The 19,731-nt window shown below is 43.0% G+C and overlaps 1 protein-coding gene across 1 annotated transcript; it reads right to left on the reverse strand.

Moving 5' to 3' along the window:
- Window positions 1-403: 403 nt before the first annotated feature.
- LOC147416478 (protein ENHANCED DISEASE RESISTANCE 2-like) lies at window positions 404-1,899 on the reverse strand. Its single transcript, XM_086508330.1, has one exon. The coding sequence runs from the start codon at window positions 1,748-1,750 to the stop codon at window positions 881-883; it is 870 nt and encodes a 289-aa protein (XP_086364456.1). The 5' UTR covers window positions 1,751-1,899; the 3' UTR covers window positions 404-880.
- Window positions 1,900-19,731: the final 17,832 nt, after the last annotated feature.

The following is a 19,731-nucleotide window of genomic DNA, read 5'->3' on the forward strand; positions in this document are numbered from 1 at the left end:
TTCTCCTTTTAATTTAACTTTTCAACTTTGCATAACCCCCCCCCCCCCCCCCCCCCCCCCCCTCTTCCCTTTTCCCAAATAACAATAACTTTTCCTTTTGCGTGTGATCATGACATGTTGTTGTTAGATTTCTTGGAGATCATGACATGATATTGTTAGATTTCTTGCAATTACAAATTACCCCTTCCCGTGTGGGGGTACCTAAATTACTTTTATCGATCCATAAACTCTCACCATTTCGATTACCACAACTAACCCATTTGGTATTTATGGCACACTAGTACTTTAAATATGCTTGGGTGCATCTCATCATCAACAAGTTGCGCGATATTTTAACTAGTGGGAAACAAAAACGTAAATTAATTTTACCAAATAGTAAAAATCAAGACCAAGATGGGCAGACGTACATTCGCATTGGGGTGTAGACTTGGCGATCTTGTATTCAAACTTCATGTTTCACACTCTTGCACGTTGCAACACTAAGGTGAGGACAATTAACTCTACCCACCACACGTGACTCCCAAAAATAATAAAAGTGAATCACGTGTGTGTGGCACGCGCGCGTGTGTGTGTGTGAGAGAAAATGCAAAAATAAGCCCAAATTTATCAAATTCCCTAGCGGAAAAAATTGTGTATGGTTAGCAAAATGATTGTCGCTCAACATTGATCCGAAGACATCAAAGATGTATCTGACGAGACTTGAACTCAATAGCTAACGAGAGAGAGAGAGAGAGAGAGAGAGAGAGAGGCCGCCAGACCTTGTTGGCCGGCACCCAATAGCTTCCCTTGCATGATTTGAGTCGCCCACTTCCCTTGAATGATTTGAGTCGCCCACAGTCATTCTACACCAGCTCCTTTACCTTCTTCATCCCTGCTTGCATTACCTTGACAGCTTCATAAACTTAGATTTGATACTCGCACTCTTGTGATCGACCACTTCACTCTCACTAGCTGTTTCCTCACCAATGTCCATTTCCATATAGGGGGCAGAGGAAGGCTCTCCCTTCACAAGCCTCATTGCCCCCAAAATCTTCTCTGGAAGCTCATCTGGATCATTGCCCTCCAGCACAAAGGCTATATCCGCCGTGACAAGCGGAAAAAGACCAAATGTGAGCCTTATGGCCGTGCGTATCAGCATCGATGACCCTACATCCACATCCACTTCCATGTAGTGCTTCTCCCTTATGTAGGTGCACTTCATAATTTTACCCACCATACACACAGGCCACCTCTCCCCTATCGCCACTTGCACAAGCCATGGTGCCTCGGGGAAGCGAGTCAAGAGCTTGAGGCGGGCATTGCGGAAGGCATCATCCCCATCAAGGAATCTCTGCATAAGGGAGCCCTGGGGAGGGCTGCTGAAGCTAACAAAGTACAAAACCAGGCTGTGATGATTGTTGTTGCCCAGCTGCACGTTGAAAGCCCACACAAAAGGCTGGTGATACGGCGCGGTGTCACGGAGAGCGATGTCGAGGGCGGCGCGGACGCGCGAATGGGGGTGGTTCATGATGTGGGAGATGTGAGAGGGGCCTTGGAGTAAGTCAAAGGCAAGAGGATGGAGGAGCCAGTCAGAGGCTGGGATCTTGGCCTTGGTTGTGAGGTAATCGGGGCCGCGGAGGGAGAAGAGGTGGCAGGAAGGGAATGCCCAGCTGTTGGGGGCAGAGTGGAGAGACAGAGGGGAGGGCCCGCCCTGTCGCAACCTGTCTACCCAATCGCGGTGCTGGGCAGGAATAAGAGCAGCTGTTTCCATGTTTCCATGGGAGAAAAATCGGGAGCCGGAGAGGTAGAAGAGCCGAGCTACTAATAATTCAGAAGTGCATTCATTGAGTGAGCATTGTCCAAAGTGTTGCAGAAGAGTAACTTCTCTACTTACCGACTCTACGGTCTACCCACTAGTATTACTGCACTCGTTTGCAGCCAGCTCATTTGGTCTTTTTACATTAAAACAAGTGATAAAATCACGAGACCTGCACTTCAAAAATCACATTAGAACCTAAGATTGAAAATTTTTGACTATCACCAGATTTTGCATCTTAAATATTGACTAGTACGGCTTTCTCTCTCCCCCCCTCTCTCCCTCTTTATCGCGTGCAAAAGGGCTTGTTTTTGTTTTGGACTTTAGCCTTCAGGTCGCAAATTGCGACACATGTAAAGGGCTTCCCCCTTCCGCCATATATATTAGTAGATGTACAACTTGTTAGCATTTTCATTTTGAGAGCTCTTAAAGCTCACATAAGAAGGTAGATATATCTACACACTTCTTTAGCACCACTCTTTGGATCTATATACATCGATATAAAAGTTGCTTGCATTTTCATTTTTGGGCCCCAAAATGATAGCTTTGCAGCAGTAAGCCAACAATTCAATTGTAACTTTTCGTACCAAATCCTCGTTTGATGAGTTGATCATGAACATAAAGACTTAGAAGCATAAGGGTCTACTTTGTTTGTTAACTACATATTTTCCATTACGTGAATTTCTCGGTTAAAGGAGATTACAAACAACTAGTTATAGGGCTACAAACTACAAACCACTTTGGTCCAAATAAGCATTTTACAAGCTATGAAGTGGATGCAGAAAGATGATAGAATTTCTATGTCAACCAAGCACAAGGAAAATGGATTCCTTTTTATTTACTGTCTTTCCATACATACTCAACAAGATGAGCTTTTGCGAGATGTGGTGACTAGGTCTCTAGCCCCTTGTGATAATTCATCTCATGGAAAAAATTGCTTATAATTGATTGTGAGTTCCTTGTTTTACATTAAAGCAAGGAACTCTCTGCATTTTCTAAAGCAACATACGGATCACAACTCATTAGGGAATATAAAACTAATTATTGAAATCCTTATGCTCAAGACACAATACAAATTGGAAAGTGTTGTTATTACAAGGTCTTGCACTACCGTTGAACTTGATCCCCAATCATCAAGCTCCTATGAAATCATGTTTGGCACAAACTTGCTACTATGCTATGAGTAACTAGATTGGTTTGGAGCATTGGGCAAGAGTCAGCAGTCTACAAAGCAAGGACAGTCAAGGACAAAGAACAAGTGCACAAAAGGATACTAACTTTGTTAGTGACATGCAATGGTCTTGCAAACAACAAGAATTGGGAGGAGACCTATTGTGTTTTTGGGTACGCTTTCCTATGTGCATGCATGAAGAGGTCGAGAGCTGACAAGCAATAGCAGGCTTGGAGGGAAGGGCACAAGCAATAGTAGGCTTGGAGGGAAGGGCACAGATGGGGGTTGGGGGCACTTGAGCTAGATGAAAGAGAGAGAGTTAGATGAGTCTAGTGATAAAAGCATACAACTGAGCCTGGCCAATCAAGAGTTTGCATTAAGTACCTTAAAACAACAACATTACCAATCAATGGTTTGTGGCAAGTTCCTTAAACATAAAATCATTTTGTATCATCTACGAAACATATTTTTGAGCATCACCTTGCTCACAAAATTTGGATTCTGCATATTAGATAACAAATAAAAAGATCAAATAGCAAATTGAAGTCCCCATCTAGATACTTCAACACATGATCAAGTTGCAAGGATCCCACGATTTAAGTGAGTGTTGTTTTTGGAAAACTATGCATCATTTGTTTCTGCAGCATTGATGTGTACAAGTATGTCATACAAAGTTCATAGTCGGACAGCATCTCCTTAGAGTTAATAGTCAAAAAGCATCTCGTCCATTCAACTTCAGTGCATCTCAAGTTGTTCAGCAATATAGTCATGAAAGCATTGAAGTTGTTGAACAACAGGGCCTTGCAAGCATTCAAGAAATGGTCCGACTGGCCACTGCCTCCACAAAAGTCTAGCAATGGGATGACCTCGTATAAAATTTCAGCAGTAGAAAATTTCTAGTTGTAGACATGAAGCCTTTGAAAGCTATAGTAGTAGAGATCTTGCAGGCCACTACTACCTACTATGGGAGAAGTTTTGAAAGTCTTCCTTAAAGGCGTTTCTATTGCGTCACTCCCATGCATTGCAGCTTTTGCTAGAATTCAACCAAGCCCCAACTCTGCAAATGCTTCACAACGTACAAGTCATGGGAGGGTGAAAGCTGGCATGAAGCAAGTCCACATAGCAAAAAGCAGCAAAATAACACACCCAAATGTACTAAAGCTGCCATGGGGAGCTTGCACACACAGAGTGTCAGTATTTACTCTTTAACTAAATACTAAATGTGCAGGTCACCATTGTGGGAAACACTGCAAGTACAGCATGGCCTGGCTTCATGGTGAGAATTGCAAGTTGTAGGGGACTTTGCACATTGTAGTGGTGTGTGTGTGTGTGTGTGTGTGTGTGTGTGTGTGTGAGAGAGAGAGAGAGAGAGAGAGAGAGAGAGAGCTGTGGGAGTGTGTGTGAGAGAGAGGGCAGTTGTGGATGTGTGTCAGAGATATAGAGAGAGAAACTAGGCTTACGGTGTCGCCGGATATGGTAGTCACGGTGATTTCTACACGCAAATAATTACAGGATGATTATCCCATATAGATAGATAGATAGATAGATAGAGAGAGAGAGAGAGAGAGAGAGAGAGAGAGAGAGAGAGAGAGAGAGAGACTATGCGTGTGTGTGAGAGGGAGAGAATGTGAGAGAGGGAGGACCTATTGGAGAGCCCGTGTGAGAGAGAACTTGAGATTGGGGAACAAGAAATAGTGTGCCTTGTGGCACGCAGAAAGTAGAGCAAGCAGAGATTGTCTCGCCTGCCCATGTGGAGAGCTGGTGCAATGCGGCGTTGATGGTGGGCATATTGGGCCAACAAGAGAAGACATGTAGTAATAGAAGTTTGCGGTCAAGATAGGGCAACTGCTGATTCTGATCACTTGCACCTTCATTCTATACATTGTCCTCCATTTCTTTAGCAACACATGCTCACTTTGCAATGTGTGTGTGTGTAAAAGAGAGAGAGAGAGAGAGAGAGAGAGAGAGAGAGACGCTTGTCAAGGGTGGAGCATCTTCGTGGAGTTTGCACTGTGCAATCTCCATAGCATTGGAGCAGTGAAGAATGAAGAAAGAAGAAAGGGATAGAGCCTTGGCCCCTTAGGAGAAGACGTGTCACAGTGCAGCCAAGATTGCTCCAAGGTCTTGTCAGTATTCCAAAGCCATCATTTCATTACTCCATGTTACTTTTATGAGCGCCCATGACCTCGTCGATCCAATCAGATCTTTTTTGAGTCTTAAACTCAATTGAAATAAACAAAACCATATAAAGTAATTTTAGTTAGGAAAAAGGAGGGGCATTACTAATGTCTTACTAAGGCATCTGCCTTTTGGGGCAGGACCAAAAACATTCAAAAACTAAATGTTTTATTTTAATAAAAAATAATCCTCTCTTTTTCATTAGCAAAAAGGGAAACCATCATAAGGCCTCCCCCCTTTGGGACAGGCCAAAAAGGTGACACACTGTCAGTGTTCACAAAAAACCTGTAAACAGGTAGGTACAATGCACCTGCTACATTTTGGTTTCTATTTCTACCTGTAAAATAAAAATTTATAATTTGGAAAAGCTGTAAAATTTTGCCTAGTTTAGTTATAATTTTCAAAAAAACCTGTAAATTTGAAAGCTCAAATTTTTACATTTGTTTGGAAAAATGTTCTTTGGGAACACTCCACACAGCGCAAGACCTTCTTTTATTTAGAGCAGATTCTCACGTGTGTGGCTTGACCCCAGCCAACAGCTCGATCACTGCATTCGCATGGGCGGGGGCAGTGCTAGAAAACAACCGGGGTCTAGTGTATTTTAACCAACTGAAATGAAAAAATCTCGCTTAGATTTTGAGCTTGCCTTTTATAATTTACACAATTTTTAGTGTAGTTACCGACAAAAGTTTCAAATTTTGACCTAAGAAATGGGAGAATTTCAAATTTTCCCTTATTTTCATCGGTTAGGGAAAATGTATTTTTCTAGCCTTGGGCGGGGCCTCGTCACTAATTGACACCTCCCTAGGGAGGTGGGATCAATGGCCCACGGTAGGCATCGTGAGGCAATCCGGGCAGTCCGATTGTCATTTGAACTAGGTGTGAAGTAAGAGTGAACTCGGAGGTATGTGCACCACACCAAATTTGGTGTGAACTCAATGTGAACACGGTGTGAACTAGGTGTGAACTGGGGAGGGTCTACACACCACACCAAATTTGGTGTGAACTCAATGCGAACTCGGTGTGAACTAGGTGTGAACTAGGTGTAAACTTGTCCGCGATGCCATGATCTATAAACTTACCACACACACACACACCTTTCACCGAGCGCGCGTTAGCCTAGTAATTAGAGTCAATCCTGTGGGGGAGAGAAAGTGGGAATCTTTTGCATTCCATAGGCAATCCAACGGTCACAATCAATCGGTGATCGTAAGCCGTTAATCCCACCTTCCAAAAGGAGGTGTCATTTAGTAATGAGGTTGGGCAGGGCATCATGGTGCGAGGACTTTGAGTCCTCCATTCTATAAAAAACGACATAGTTGCTCACCAAGGTTGACGTTAACCAGTAGCGCTCGCACATGCCCATTGAGAGCATGTCATGATATTGAAGTCGAGTAGTCCCTCCTACTCACAAGCAACACCATGAGCATTACCATGCTCTCTCTCTCTCTCTCTCTCTCTCTCTCTCTCTCTCTCTCTCTCTCTCTCTCTCGGCTTCTGAAAGCACGTATGCCCTACCTCTCTTAGCTTGTGAGACCTCAGAGTAGGGGGATCAAAGGGAATGTTGCACCAGGGTGTGGGGAGGAAAGGCATTCTGAAGGAGCTGGTTGGGGTAGGTGTGGTGACATGAGGGGCTCATGAGGGAGCACTCGAGAAATTCTGCCTTTGTTGGGCACTCTTGTTCCTTGCTAGAGCCTGCTTTTTGGATCCATGGGAGGAGCCATCCCTTTTATCGGAGAGGCAAACGGACAACATGAGGTTTCATCCAAAGGGCGATCGATGGTGGAGAGCTCTTCTTATGACAGGAGACACTCTCTCGAGTGGCAACATTGCGTGTATGAGCGAGCATGGCTCCCATCAAAGCTTGGATGGATTGGTAATTGTTTGATTTTGCTAAACGATGAAGGTACTCCTGTTCATTTTCCTAGTTTCTTGCTTTTTTTTATATAATGGGTTCCAAAATTTAGTATGACGGGGGTTGCGAGGTTCTTGTTTATCTATGTAATGTTTGTAATAGTTGTTGGATGCATAGTACTTTCCCTGTGTGAGGGTGCCATTGGTGGTGACACCCGATCTAGCCATCTTTAAGGTATGTGGTTAATGTATGGTGTTTCTCATCTTCAAATAAAAAGCCCGTTTCTATGGTGTTAATTATGGTCATCCTTGTTATTATTATTGAGCTATGTGTCGGGCTTGTTGACTCCACACATGTATTCATGGGTGATCGTCGATTATAGGCGCACATCACATTTAGGGGAGAGAGAGAGAGAGAGAGAGAGAGAGAGAGAGCATACTAACTGTCAGCCAAGTGTGGGCACACAAGTGTGGTTGGAACGACTCACAAAAGAGCCTATAACCCTAACTTTTTTCTTATTCTTGAAGGTATGGTTTGCTTGCTCTCCTTCTCTCCCGCGTAGACTCATGTTGTGTGTGAGCGCGCACGCGCGCGTGTGTGTGTGTGTGTATGTGTGTGTGTGTGTGTGTGTGTGTGTGTGTGTGTGTGTGTGAGAGTGAGAGAGAGAGAGAGAGAGAGAGAGAGAGTGAGTGAGGGCGAGTGAGTAATGGTATGACAACGGGGAGGCGGTTGAGCAGCGGTAGCGAGCTCCCACTTCATGGCGGTGCAAGATTCTTGTATCGACAGCTTACAGAGGTGAGTGACACACCTTCTGTGTCCGTGAGCTTCCCAAAAACATTTTGTGTGTTTGTAGCCTTAGTGTCTCACACATGGCGCACAACGAGTCCCCCGCAATACGACATTTTTGGCGTCGTTGTCGGGAGGCACTATGCGTCAAGCTTTAGATGCAGCAGTTTTTTTGTCTTTTTTCAGTTTTCTATGAGATAAGGTTTAAGGTTATGACAAATTCTGTGTTTTTTTGCATCTTTTGATCTTTTAACTAATTTTTGCAACGTTTTTTAACATTTTTGCAATTTACAACAGTTTCTTGCATTTTTTGCACTAAAATATGCATTCTATGGTTCTTGAACAATCTAAAAAAAATCTCAAATAAATAAATCGTAGAAAAACATAATAAAAAATATAAACACCACACAACTGGCCAAGGAGATTTGACCCAATAAATAAAGGAATCTCTGCATAAGAGAGCCTTGGGGAGGGCTGCTGAAGCTAACAAAGTAGAAAACCAAGCTGCGATGCTTGTTGTTTCCCAGCTGGAAGTTGAAAGCCCACACAAAAGGTTGGTGATGATGAGGTTGGGTGTCATGGAGAGCGGTGTCGAGGGCAGTGCGGATGCGTGAATGGGGGTGGTTCATGATGTGGGAGATGTGAGAGGGGCCTTAGAGGAGGTCAAAGGCAAGGGGATGGAGGAGGCAGTCAGAGACTGGGATCTTGGCCTTGGTTGTGAGGTAATCGGGGCCACGGAGGGAGAAGAGGTGGCAGGAAGGGAATGCCCAACTCTTGGGGCAGAGTGGAGAGATAGAGGGAACGGCCCGCCCTATCGCAACCTTTCTACCGACTCCCGGTGCTCAACAGGAATTAGAGCAGTTGTTTCCATTTGAAGAATCAAGAGTCTTAGAGTAAGAAGGAGAAGAGCTGAGCTACTGATTCAAAAGTGCATTCGTTGAGTGAGCATTGTGCAAAGTGTTGCAGAAGAGTAACTTCTCTAGACTACCGAGTTTACCCACTAGTATTATTGCACTCGTTTGCCAGTTCATTTAGTCTTTTTATATAAAACAAGTGATAAAATCACCAGGCTTTCCAGGCATAGTAGAAATTTCTTTTTGGCATGCAATTTTTCAAGTCCCCTTTTATATGCTTTGTATAATGCGATCAATTTATATAATTTGCCATATATAATGTTTACTCAAAGGTATAAACACAAAAAATGACAGGCAATTTCGAGCTTCCACCATGTCAAATGACATGTGGTTTTTTTGAAGCACTTGTTTTGATAGGAAAAATAGTCCTTGACAAAAAATAGGTGCCAATTTTAGGCCTTGAGATTCTGAGTCTAGATCCCACTTCAAAAGCTCTACATCTATAAGCTTAAAAAACAAGTGATAAAATCACATGGCCTACCTTCAATTAGATATAGCAGAAAGAAAGTGTATGTAATAAAAAAGAAAACAATGTAGTCATAATTTCTTAAAGATATGAATCACAATGCTAACGATTGAATGTGGACTATCTAAGATACAAATACTATATTTAAACCTCTATGTAAATAAGAAGAATTACTATCAAACTAGCTATGATAATCACCATGTTCATACCTCTATCCCATGTTTATGAAAGAGCATGTCTTTTTTCCTGATTGTTGATTAAGTACTTAGTAAATTGATTGACTACCTTCTAAGCTTGGGATATTTATATTTCAATATACAATCATAATTTTTAATATTATTTATAAACTATCTATGTTGGGGATATCATCCTAGGTCTTAATACACCTCTATATACACCAAATTTGTGATGTGGTCAATAATAAACTTCCATGCACTAAACTTCCTTAAACTATACAACATTTCAACCCCAATAGAGGGTTTGATTGCTCAAATTGTGTACATTTGCAACTATAACAAGTATAATACTCAAACCTCCATGCACTAAACTTACTTAAATTGCACAAGATTTCAACCCCATAAAGGGTTTCATGATTGCTCAAATCGTATACCTTTGCAAGTGTAATAAGCAAAGAAAAAACTCTTAACAAAAAAAAATCGTCGGCATTGATATTTTGCACCCGCAATTAGGGTAAAGTGCCCAGCTTAAGGACAATGAACTTGTGTGTTGCCGTGTTGGGGCCATTCTTCTTTGCTTTCAGCTTGGATAGACGCAAAAGATATGCTGCATCATGTGCTTTGAAACAAGCTTGGCTCTGTTCATTTCAACAACATGTGCATGTTTTCCAACACAATGCACAGTTCCCGATGCAAAACACTTACTTAGGACAGTCATGTCTCAGAAAAAGAACTGCATTGTTCCAAACTCGAACTCAAATCCCTGCAAATGAGAGTATTCCATGTCAGATGGGCTAGTCCATCTTCTCAAACGTCGTTGTGTGATTCTGGGGAGGAGGTGTGTCCTGTTAAAGGGTCGTGTTCTTTTATTGGGACTTTTACCCTAGTCAAACAAAAAAGCCACCCTTCCCAAGACAATTCATGTAAGATTTCTAGTCTTTGTACATTGTACACCATTTTTTATATCATCCGTCTCTTCATTAAACAATGACCAGTGAACTCAATAAAAGAACACATCATTGAAAGATCCATCACATAAATGTGCAACAAAATCCCCATTGACGAGTTCAAAAAGATACAAAAAAAAACTTTTAGATTTAAATTGATGTTAGGAAGTTGAGGTTTTCATAGCTTATAGGAGAAATCTTAGCAAATTTGAAACCTTATGTGTCTCATACTAGCACCAACATAATACTAACATTGGAGTTCCATCCTAACTTTAGGAGAGACAATGTAGGACACACATTCTTTATAAATGTTAAGTATACATGGATAAGTACATGTGATTATGTGTTTCAAGGCCAAAACAACCAAGAAAGACATATTGAGCACTATGTTTTCACTCTACAAATTATAAAACCTGCACAAACAAAACAACAAATTTGCCATGATGGCATAACCTTTGATTCTAGAAACACTCAATAAACTAAGTGTGTGGAAAATACTTGAAGCTGAGTGTGTAACTGTTTCCTATCCTTTACAAACAATTTCCATAACTCACCAAGTAATCCTCCAAATTTCCATAACCTTTGCAATGCTTGTAGAAAAGACTTGAAGCCGAGTGTGTACTTATTGTTTCATGTCCTGCATTGTAGCCTCTTGTAAAGGCAAACAAGAGAGAAATAGAATCTCTCTCTACTTTACAAAGGGACCAAAGAGAGAGAGAGAGAGAGAGAGAGAGAGAGGAGGAGAAGAAGAAGAAGAATAGAATTTTAACGTCGTAGGAAACTATCCCAAGAGACCTTAGAGAGAGAGAGAGAGAGAGGGGGGGGGGGCGGGGGGGGGGGGGGTTGTCAACACTGGATAGGTGGAAACCTCCTATTGTCATGCAAAGTGTAGAATGAAAGCCAGCTCCCATCACAAATGCATTGTCCTCTTGGATGCACCGCCAAAAAGTGCATGGAGTTCTTCTTGAAGAGAAAAATACAAGAAAACTTTTCAACTATTCCTTGTCATTGTCAATGCCATCAATCACTATGATGCAGTCAAGTTACTTCAAGATATCTAGTAGCACCACAATGCCCTCAAAAACATTATGGAAATTTGGAGGATTTCTTGGTGAGATTATAAGCTTCGGCAAGAGTGCCCTTTGAAACTTCAAAGGAGTCAGCTTTGGGACTTGAGTTGCTACACCATATGTAGCACAATGCAAGAAGCATGAGACGAAAGACACAAAACTTTTGGTTGAGTGTGTAATAGAGCACCTTGCAAACTCGTATCTCTTGGACCCAAGAATCCTAGTTCTCATAATGTTGATGCCTTGCTCCATCTAAGCTGAGTGCGTGCCCTTCCATTCATTGAGATGGTATTTGAAATTGGAAATACTTGTACCTAGATTTTTCCAATCACTTTGCTTGAAACCTGCGACAAACATCCAAAAGTAGTGTCAAGTGAATGCACGTGTCAAATGACATCTGCAACACGAGAAGACGAGAGAGGCTAGATCTCACGTTGACTACAATCTTCAACCTTGCATGACCAGCGGGTTTATGGGGTGCTCAGGATTATTGCTTGGGCCCTCCTCCTCCTGTCAATAAAGGCGCCCACTAGCAAGGGCCTATATTTACAAACAGTGTTGAATGGCAGTGTGTTGCTCTAGTCAAAGACATTGATTTAATGGATGCCATCAAAGATGGACATCACAAACTTGCCAAACTTGAAGTGTTGTAGCTGCTGCATGATTTTCGTAGCCCCCTCCAGTCAAACTTAGCAAAAAAGGGCTCAAAACAACGCTACATCCTGCCTCCTAGGACTTCTTGACTTCAGTGAACCAGGTGATTCCTTGAGGCTTAGAGGATGGTGACAAACATCACCGTGCATATCTGTTTGTCTTGCTAACTAGGCTCCCATATCAAATTGCAGGAGTAGGCAGCATTGCTAATGAGAGATACAAGCTGCCTCAGAGAGAGAGAGAGAGAGAGAGAGAGAGAGAGAGAGAGAGAGAGAGAGAGAGAGAGAGAGAGAGAGAGAGAGAGAGAGAGAGAGAGAGAGAGAGAGAGAGAGAGAGAGAGAGAGAGAGAGAGTCTAGACCTTCACGCATTTCCTATAGCTGGACTGTATTTGCCTCCACAAAATAGGAGAGAACTGAGATTTTGGGATATATATATATATATATATATATATATATATAGAGAGAGAGAGAGAGAGAGAGAGCGAGCATCTTGTTTGACTCATGCCAAGGCGATCAAACAAACGGCAGTGATCGGCCAATGGCCATGATGCACATCTACCCCACCTCTCCACTTCTCTTGCCTATGTCGTTCCCATTCTCCCTTCAGCCAGCATCCTTATGTCTCTATCCATTGGAGCTCACACAAGGCAGTCGGCATCCTCCTCGCCCATTCTTCTTGCTTGCACATGCCTCCTTAAAATTTTGATGATGCACGATAGCCCAGCCCAGCCCCCAGCTTGGGTGTGCCTTAGCTGGTACAAACTTCAACATGGAAAATGATGGGTTGATGTAGGATAACGAGTGGAGGGAATGGGCTGTACATGATGTCTCACCTGGAAAATTTTGTTGCACCTGTGATGCCCCCATACAATGGTTTCTTGCCTACCAACTGCCCTGCATCTAGAGGGAGCACTCTTGCCTAGCTGCACTCTAACCCGAGACACAACTCCAACTGTCTTGCATCCAGAGGGAGCACTCCTATCTTGCCCAATTGCCATCATGAGGAGTTCATTTCCTTGCTCCTCCTGCATTGCCTGTTATGTACCATATCTGTCCCCTTAGCTACTTGTGAGCCCCTTGCCAAGGGTTCCCACCTGCCCTACCTCAACGGGGTTGGTTTTCCCTCTTGCATGAAGCTCCCCTGCTGCTCGCTCAATCACGAGGCCACATTCTATGATTCCTATAAGTATCAAGCCATGAGCCCCAAAAATACCTACTCAATAACACATGATGACAGGTGATTTGCAGAGCTACACATGTGGCTCATTCCAACTCTCTCTCTCTCTCTCTCTCTCTCTCTGTGTGAACAATTGCGGGTTGGCATCTTGCTGATGGTTGCAACATGGGAGTCATGCAAGCGGGTGATGACTCCACCATCGCGGTGCACACCCACATGCATGGGATTCAGTGTTCTTGAATCTTTCTCTCTCTCTCTCTCTCTCCGTACCTCCACCATAGCTTGCAATTGTGTGAAATTTGTTGCCCATGGCATGTAGATGTGCATGCCCTCAGTACAGATCGGCTAGCGCAGCACGTCTCTAGTCGTGCTCTTACACACTCCCCTATGTGAAACCTACTACTCCCACTATCTCTTTTGGACCTGCCTTGAAATCCAATCGTGCCCCTCTCTTGTTGTCTTTTATGGTTGCAACAGCTTGCCTTGTTGAACCGCTGCAGACAAACGATTGAGAGAGAGAGAGAGAGAGAGAGAGAGAGAGAGAGAGAGAGAGAGAGAGAGAGAGAGAGAGAGAATATAGAGAGAGAGAAGGAGAGTGAGGTAGCAGGCTCCACCTCTAAAATTCCCTGAAGAGAAAGTCAGAGAAGGGTATCGCTCTATCCCTGCACTAGTCCATCTCTCCTCTCCTCACTCCTGCGTGATTTCATGTAGCTTTTGAAGCCACTTGCCCTGCACGCTTCTATCAACCAGCTATTGCCACGGGCCAATTTGCGTCTACCTGTTGCAACATGGGGCTGTCACGCCAGCTGTAGGCTAATGGGGTATCTTTTTTGGTACCCCTCCCACATATTTCCCTCCACTGAGTAATCTCCCCACTTCTAACAGTTAAGGCTTGCATTAAATGTACATATGCTTACCAGAGAAAGCGAGTCTGTGATTTTCTATTGTGAGGTCCACAACCCCACAAATTTGGGACGACTTGATAGATGGCCTCCCTTTATTCTCCTTTTTTGTTGATGACACCCTACTCCGTTTCCACAAAATATAGATACGAGTAACAGAAGAGAGGAATTCCTCTATCCATCATGTTCGTTGTTATAAGGGTCATACACCACAAGCAAGGTCAATAAATCAATAATTCTAATGAAAGCTAATTCCTAACATAAAGATAAAATTCCATTGACATATTTAGAATCTATAAACAACGCCTTTTTTCCTACATTTAAGAGGCACGGTCGCCATCCATAAACCATAAATATGACAAGAGACTTAGTCTAAACTAGCTAGAAATTTTGTGAAAAGTACCCAACTAATCGGATCCATAGCTTTCAGGGGCACGTATATTTGGAACGTCTCGACTCTTGGCACAATGAGTCTCTAGTTTCTCTTCTCTTGATAAGAGGGAGTGGAGAATTCCTCAACTAATCGAGACCACCTATCCTTGACTGGAAACCTGAGCCAGCCCCCACTTTCCACCCCACACTCACACTTTTTAGCTTGTTTCTAATTACTACACACTATTTTACATATACAAACATTGTTCCTTAATTAATTCCAGACACAAGTTCTTTTATATAGCCCTTCAAACAATACCAAAACAATTCAAACAAGGTCTAATGAAGACAGTCCTATATTTCAACAAAAAGAACTTTTCCAAGTTCTTATGAGTTTGCCGCTACCTGCGGACTTTGTTTGTCTAACCAATAGAGCCTTTGCAAAGGATTTATTTGCTAACCGTGAATTACACAACCTTCCCATTTCGCTAACCGCGAGGCATCTTGCTAACCGCCAAGCATCCTGCTAACCACGAGGCATCTTGGTACCACAAGGCATCCCGCTACCCACGAGGTATCTCGCTAATCGTGAGGAACAAAAGAGAGCGGATAACTTTAGCTTAATCATCGCTAACTACAGAATCATCTCGCTAATTGCGAGGTACAAAAGATATTCTCCCAACAATTCTTCTCTTTAAATGATTCTTCAAACATGATCAATCAACTCTTCATATCAACCAGTAATAACTTATCAAACAATACTAACTTATCAAGAAACAACAATTTAACAAACAATGACAATTTATCAAACAGTTCTTTCACTAATCTATGAAAACATATGCTTGTTTCTTGTGATAGAATCACGTTTCTTGGATGGTTTAAGTGAATCCCTATGCTTAACTTCCCAAATCAACAAGAATAGCAATGCAGAATTGTAAATTTATCTTATCGGATTAGTGACACGCTCAACTACCTCCTGTGTTTGAGGTTGGACGATTTCACCTTCTTTCGGAGCCGATATCTCCGATTGAGTTATGATTGGAGTAGATATTACCTTCTTTTGCACCTTCCTTGGACGTGGAACAACAGGAGCATGCTTTGAGCTTCAAGTCACTCGTTTTGGCGCCATCGTATTGAGGTAGAGAAGAGGGAAAGAGAACTCAAGAATCTAAAGGGCAACACGACGATGGTAGATATGGAGATTGGTTGAGGGTGAGAGGGTAACTCAAGCGTTATGGCAAGAGAGCTTCCGCTTCTGAGAACTTTTGTGTGTGTGTCTTGAAAGTGAGGGAAGAGGGTCTTTATATACGCTCTCAAGAGCCAAAACCATAAGCTAAGAATAGCGAAAAGCAGAGAGATAAGTTCGTGTACGTTCGCAGCTCTTTATAAAAAAAAATAAAAATTTGGTTACACATTTGGATGCGCAATTTCGAGTCTCTAAATTTATGAGAAGCTTGACTTCCAAGAAAAGAGACTCTCACTTCTCTAAAAATACTCCCTCTTTTCTAAAAATACTCCCTCTTCTAAAAATACTCCTCCTTTTCTAAAAGTACTCCTTCTACTCTTTCTCTTCTAAAAATACTCTTCTTTTCTTAAGGTTCAACTCTTATCTTTAAGAAATTTCCATATTAACCTATAGTTTTTAAGTGACTAAAGGCCATAATTAATAGTTTCAGAGTCTGATTTCCAATCCGATCGTTCTGTTTGAACGCTTTATGACTCAACAAAATGCGAACCTTAAATATTTGCAAAGTAAATGAAAAACTTTTATTGAAAAAAATATTGGGTACATTACATCTATAGTTTGTCATTGCTATCATTTCCATAATCACTGACCTCCTACTCTTTTTACCATAAAGGGTGCGAGCAAATTTATATTAAAGAAGAAGGAGCAAAGTTACAAAGGACGACCACTTGGGGTATAGTTAGCTTTTGGTCAGTAGATACAAAACTTTGGGTGATCAAAATTACATTCTTAGTTAGGGGGGTTCTATTCAGTCAGGGCAAACAGGAACTCCTAGAGGTGGGTGACAAGCCGAATACCGTTACTGTGTAGCCTCCTTAACCTATCCCCATCCGTTCGGCATAATTCATCCAACATTCTCTATAGATGTGTGTAAGATCCATCAAGCAAGACCTCCAGCTGCTCGTTTATGTTAGCACTGTTGTAGAATCCCATGTAGTCCGTGAGTACCTTGAAGTTAGCTTCGTAAATCCAGCATTGTTACAGCTTGAGTTGATTTACCTGTATAGAAAAGTGAGAAAACAACTCTCTTATACTTTTAGTCTGGTAACATATGTTAGACAGCCTGTCATTTTGGTCGGACCAAATATTCCAAAAAAATTCCCCTCTTACTCTATTCCAGACCACTGAAAATAAAGAAACTGAGTCACCAAGAAATAGTTGTTTCCAACTTAAAGTGCACCCTAGCCTAGAGTTCAAGGGGTACATGATTTCTAAACTTTTGGGGCAGTTCATAAAGAGGTGGGGAATGTCCTCCTCAGCTCTATTGCATCTCTGACAGAGCCCAGAGCCTAACCTGACAAGCCTCATCCTATTTCCCATCTAGACCGCCTTGTGGAGGATTAACCAGAGCAAGACCGAGTGTTTGACTGGGATGCCTATGTTCCAAATTGACTGGAATTTGAAGGCCTATTGATGACGGTCGAGTGAGGTCCTCCACTTTCTATTGAGGGAAACGTGTAGCGGTTTTGTGAGGTTAGGGGCTAGGGTGGGGGGGCTAGACAGAGCGCTACCACTGGACCAATACAAAGCCTTGAGGGAAGGGTCAAGGTCACTCAAGAGAGTCCACTCCAGCTCCTTTGGGAAGAGGGATTTCCTGTTAGTTATCAAAGATAACTCCCAAGGTTGCAGGTTGTACCGACTTGTGAGCTCGGTTTGGGAGAGCCACCTGTGTTCCAATCTGTGCCACAAGTTTCTCCAAGTGGTAATGCCCTTGTTGTGAATACGCTTAGTTGTTTTTCTCTTAGCCTGGTTGAGAGGGGGAATCGGAGACAGTGACCACGATATTGATTTGTGTGCTCTTAGGTGAAGGCTATACTTGGAGTCCCAGTTGACTCTAAGGTGGTTTTTGTATCTGTTCCACGCTCCCCACAAGGATTTAAGGAGGAGGGAGCCACTGGGTGCTATCTCGGCAGGTCCAAAGAAGACTATGATCCATGGGAGGGGGTGTAGGCCATTGCTCCCTTTGGCTTTGAATTTGCTGATGTTCCGAAATAGTTATGAAGCCCACTCCTCGTCGGGTGTCCAGGGCCCTGTCCAGGGCCCTAAGGACGAGTTTGACTGCTGGTTTGTCTGCCCATCTACAGAAGTTAGTGAGGCCGAGTCACCTTGTTCCTTAGGGAGGCAACATACATCCCAACTTACCTTGGCTAGGCCCTTCCTCATCGGGTGACCTGACCATAGAGAGTCTGCAAGCCCTTGTTATGTCTTTTAACTGATAGTCAGGTGGCCTCTAGCAGGAGAGGAAGAAGAGGACATAGCAGGAAAAAAATGCTTGACAACCAGTGCCCTGCCTGCAGTATTTTCTTGAAACCCTGTCCATCAATTTAGTTTGGAGGAAAAGCGCTCCATACCCATTGCCACCTTTGGGCCATAGATACCCTAAACCCAAAAGGGATGCCTAGGAGCCGAAAGATGACACCGTCTTTTAGGATCGAGCAACCTTGTTCAGTGATCCATCTTGGGAGGGGAGAGTGGGAGGCTCTGATTCCCGTTATGGAGTGGTTAATTCAAGATCCCGATGTAGAGCAAAAAGTCCTCAAGCATTCCCAGAAGCATTGAAGTGATTGCTCATCATTGTTGAGTAGGCCATTGGTGTCCTCAGTGAATTGAGAAAGGCATTGCTGCCTTCCATTAGGTAATGTGATCCCTTTGAGTGATCCATCACCCATTTTGGCTTTGACCATCCAATTAAGGGAGTCCGCCAAGGTAGCAAAGAGAAAAGGGGCATCCCTGTCGGACCCATTGATTGAGAGGGAAAGGATTTGATATGCCATTATTGAGTACCACCCTTGCTTGAGCGTTGCCCAGAAGAGTCCTGACAAACCTGACAATGACTGGACCGAAGCCCATCATGGTCAGGCAGTCAAGGATGAATGTCCATTCTAATCTGTTGTATGATTTGTCGAAATCTACTTTGACAAAGATGAAGTCCTGTCTATACTCTCCTGCATATTCAATCCCTTCCCACATAGCAATGACAGCTTCCATAATTCTCCGTCCTTTGATGAAACCTTTTTGTTCAGTGCAAAGACACCCTTCCATGGCCAGAGAAAATCTTAGTGCTATAGCTTTGGCAAAGATTTTGTATGCAGAATTCAACATGGTAAGAGGTCTCCAATTAGAAAGGACCTCCTTAGGGCCTTTCTTGTGTAGCAGCTTGATGACGCCAGTATTGAGTTAAACTGGAAGGGCGCCCTGTCTCACTGATTCGTCCCACACTCTAAGGAGGATGAGAGAGAGTACCTCATTGAAGGTTTGATGAAATTTTTTTGGGAGCCCATCTATGCCAGGGGTCGTTTTGGGTTTTAATGAATCAATTGCCCTCTTTATTTCTTACACTGAAAGGCCTGAATCAAGTTGAACCGCTACGTGAGTGGGGATCACTCTCGGCCTGCATTTTCTGATTAGCTCACGGTCTAAGGTCACCGCCTTGTCTGGTTGTTCCTTGGGGCTGAATAATTGGGTAAAGTGCTCCCTCACTATTTCCAGGTTTTCGGTTTCATTAGTGGCTTTGCCCTTGGGACCGACAAGGTAAGGGATGGATTCTCCCTGGTGCTTCCTTCTTAGATTTTTAAATTTCAATGGTGGGCTTATCAACTTTGCCTGCCCACCATTCTCTAAAGAAGGCTGCGATATGAAAAAGGGCGAGGTCCTCCTCCACACGGAGTTGGTGTCTCAGAGTGGATATTTTATCATGATTGTCAGTATTAGTGCTCTCGCTGCCTTCCATCTCCGCAAGCTCACTATAGATCTAGTCCTTGTGTTTTCTCTGGATATCTGTGACTTTCTTTCTGAACATTACTAGCGTTTTTTGAGTGTTGGATATTTTCGTTGTCCACGATTTGGATGGAGTGTACCCCTTTGAGAAAGCTTGCACCCATACTGCCTTAATGCTACTCTGCAGCTCCTCCAGTTGAAACAGAGAGGTATCTATCTGGAACCAGTGATTCCCGACTTTGCTACATTTGTCATCCAAAGTGACCACTGGTGGGTAGTGTTAAGAGGTGCAAGACGTGTGCCTG

This window comes from Adiantum capillus-veneris, unplaced genomic scaffold (assembly GCF_014529385.1).
Source record: "Adiantum capillus-veneris isolate H3 unplaced genomic scaffold, ASM1452938v2 Hic_scaffold_936, whole genome shotgun sequence".
Classification (NCBI taxonomy): domain Eukaryota; kingdom Viridiplantae; phylum Streptophyta; class Polypodiopsida; order Polypodiales; family Pteridaceae; genus Adiantum; species Adiantum capillus-veneris.

Coding starts and splice junctions, on each gene's coding strand:
- LOC147416478 (XM_086508330.1), bottom strand. CDS start 1,750: ATGGAAACAGCTGCTCTTATTCCTGCCCAGCACCGCGATTGGGTAGAC.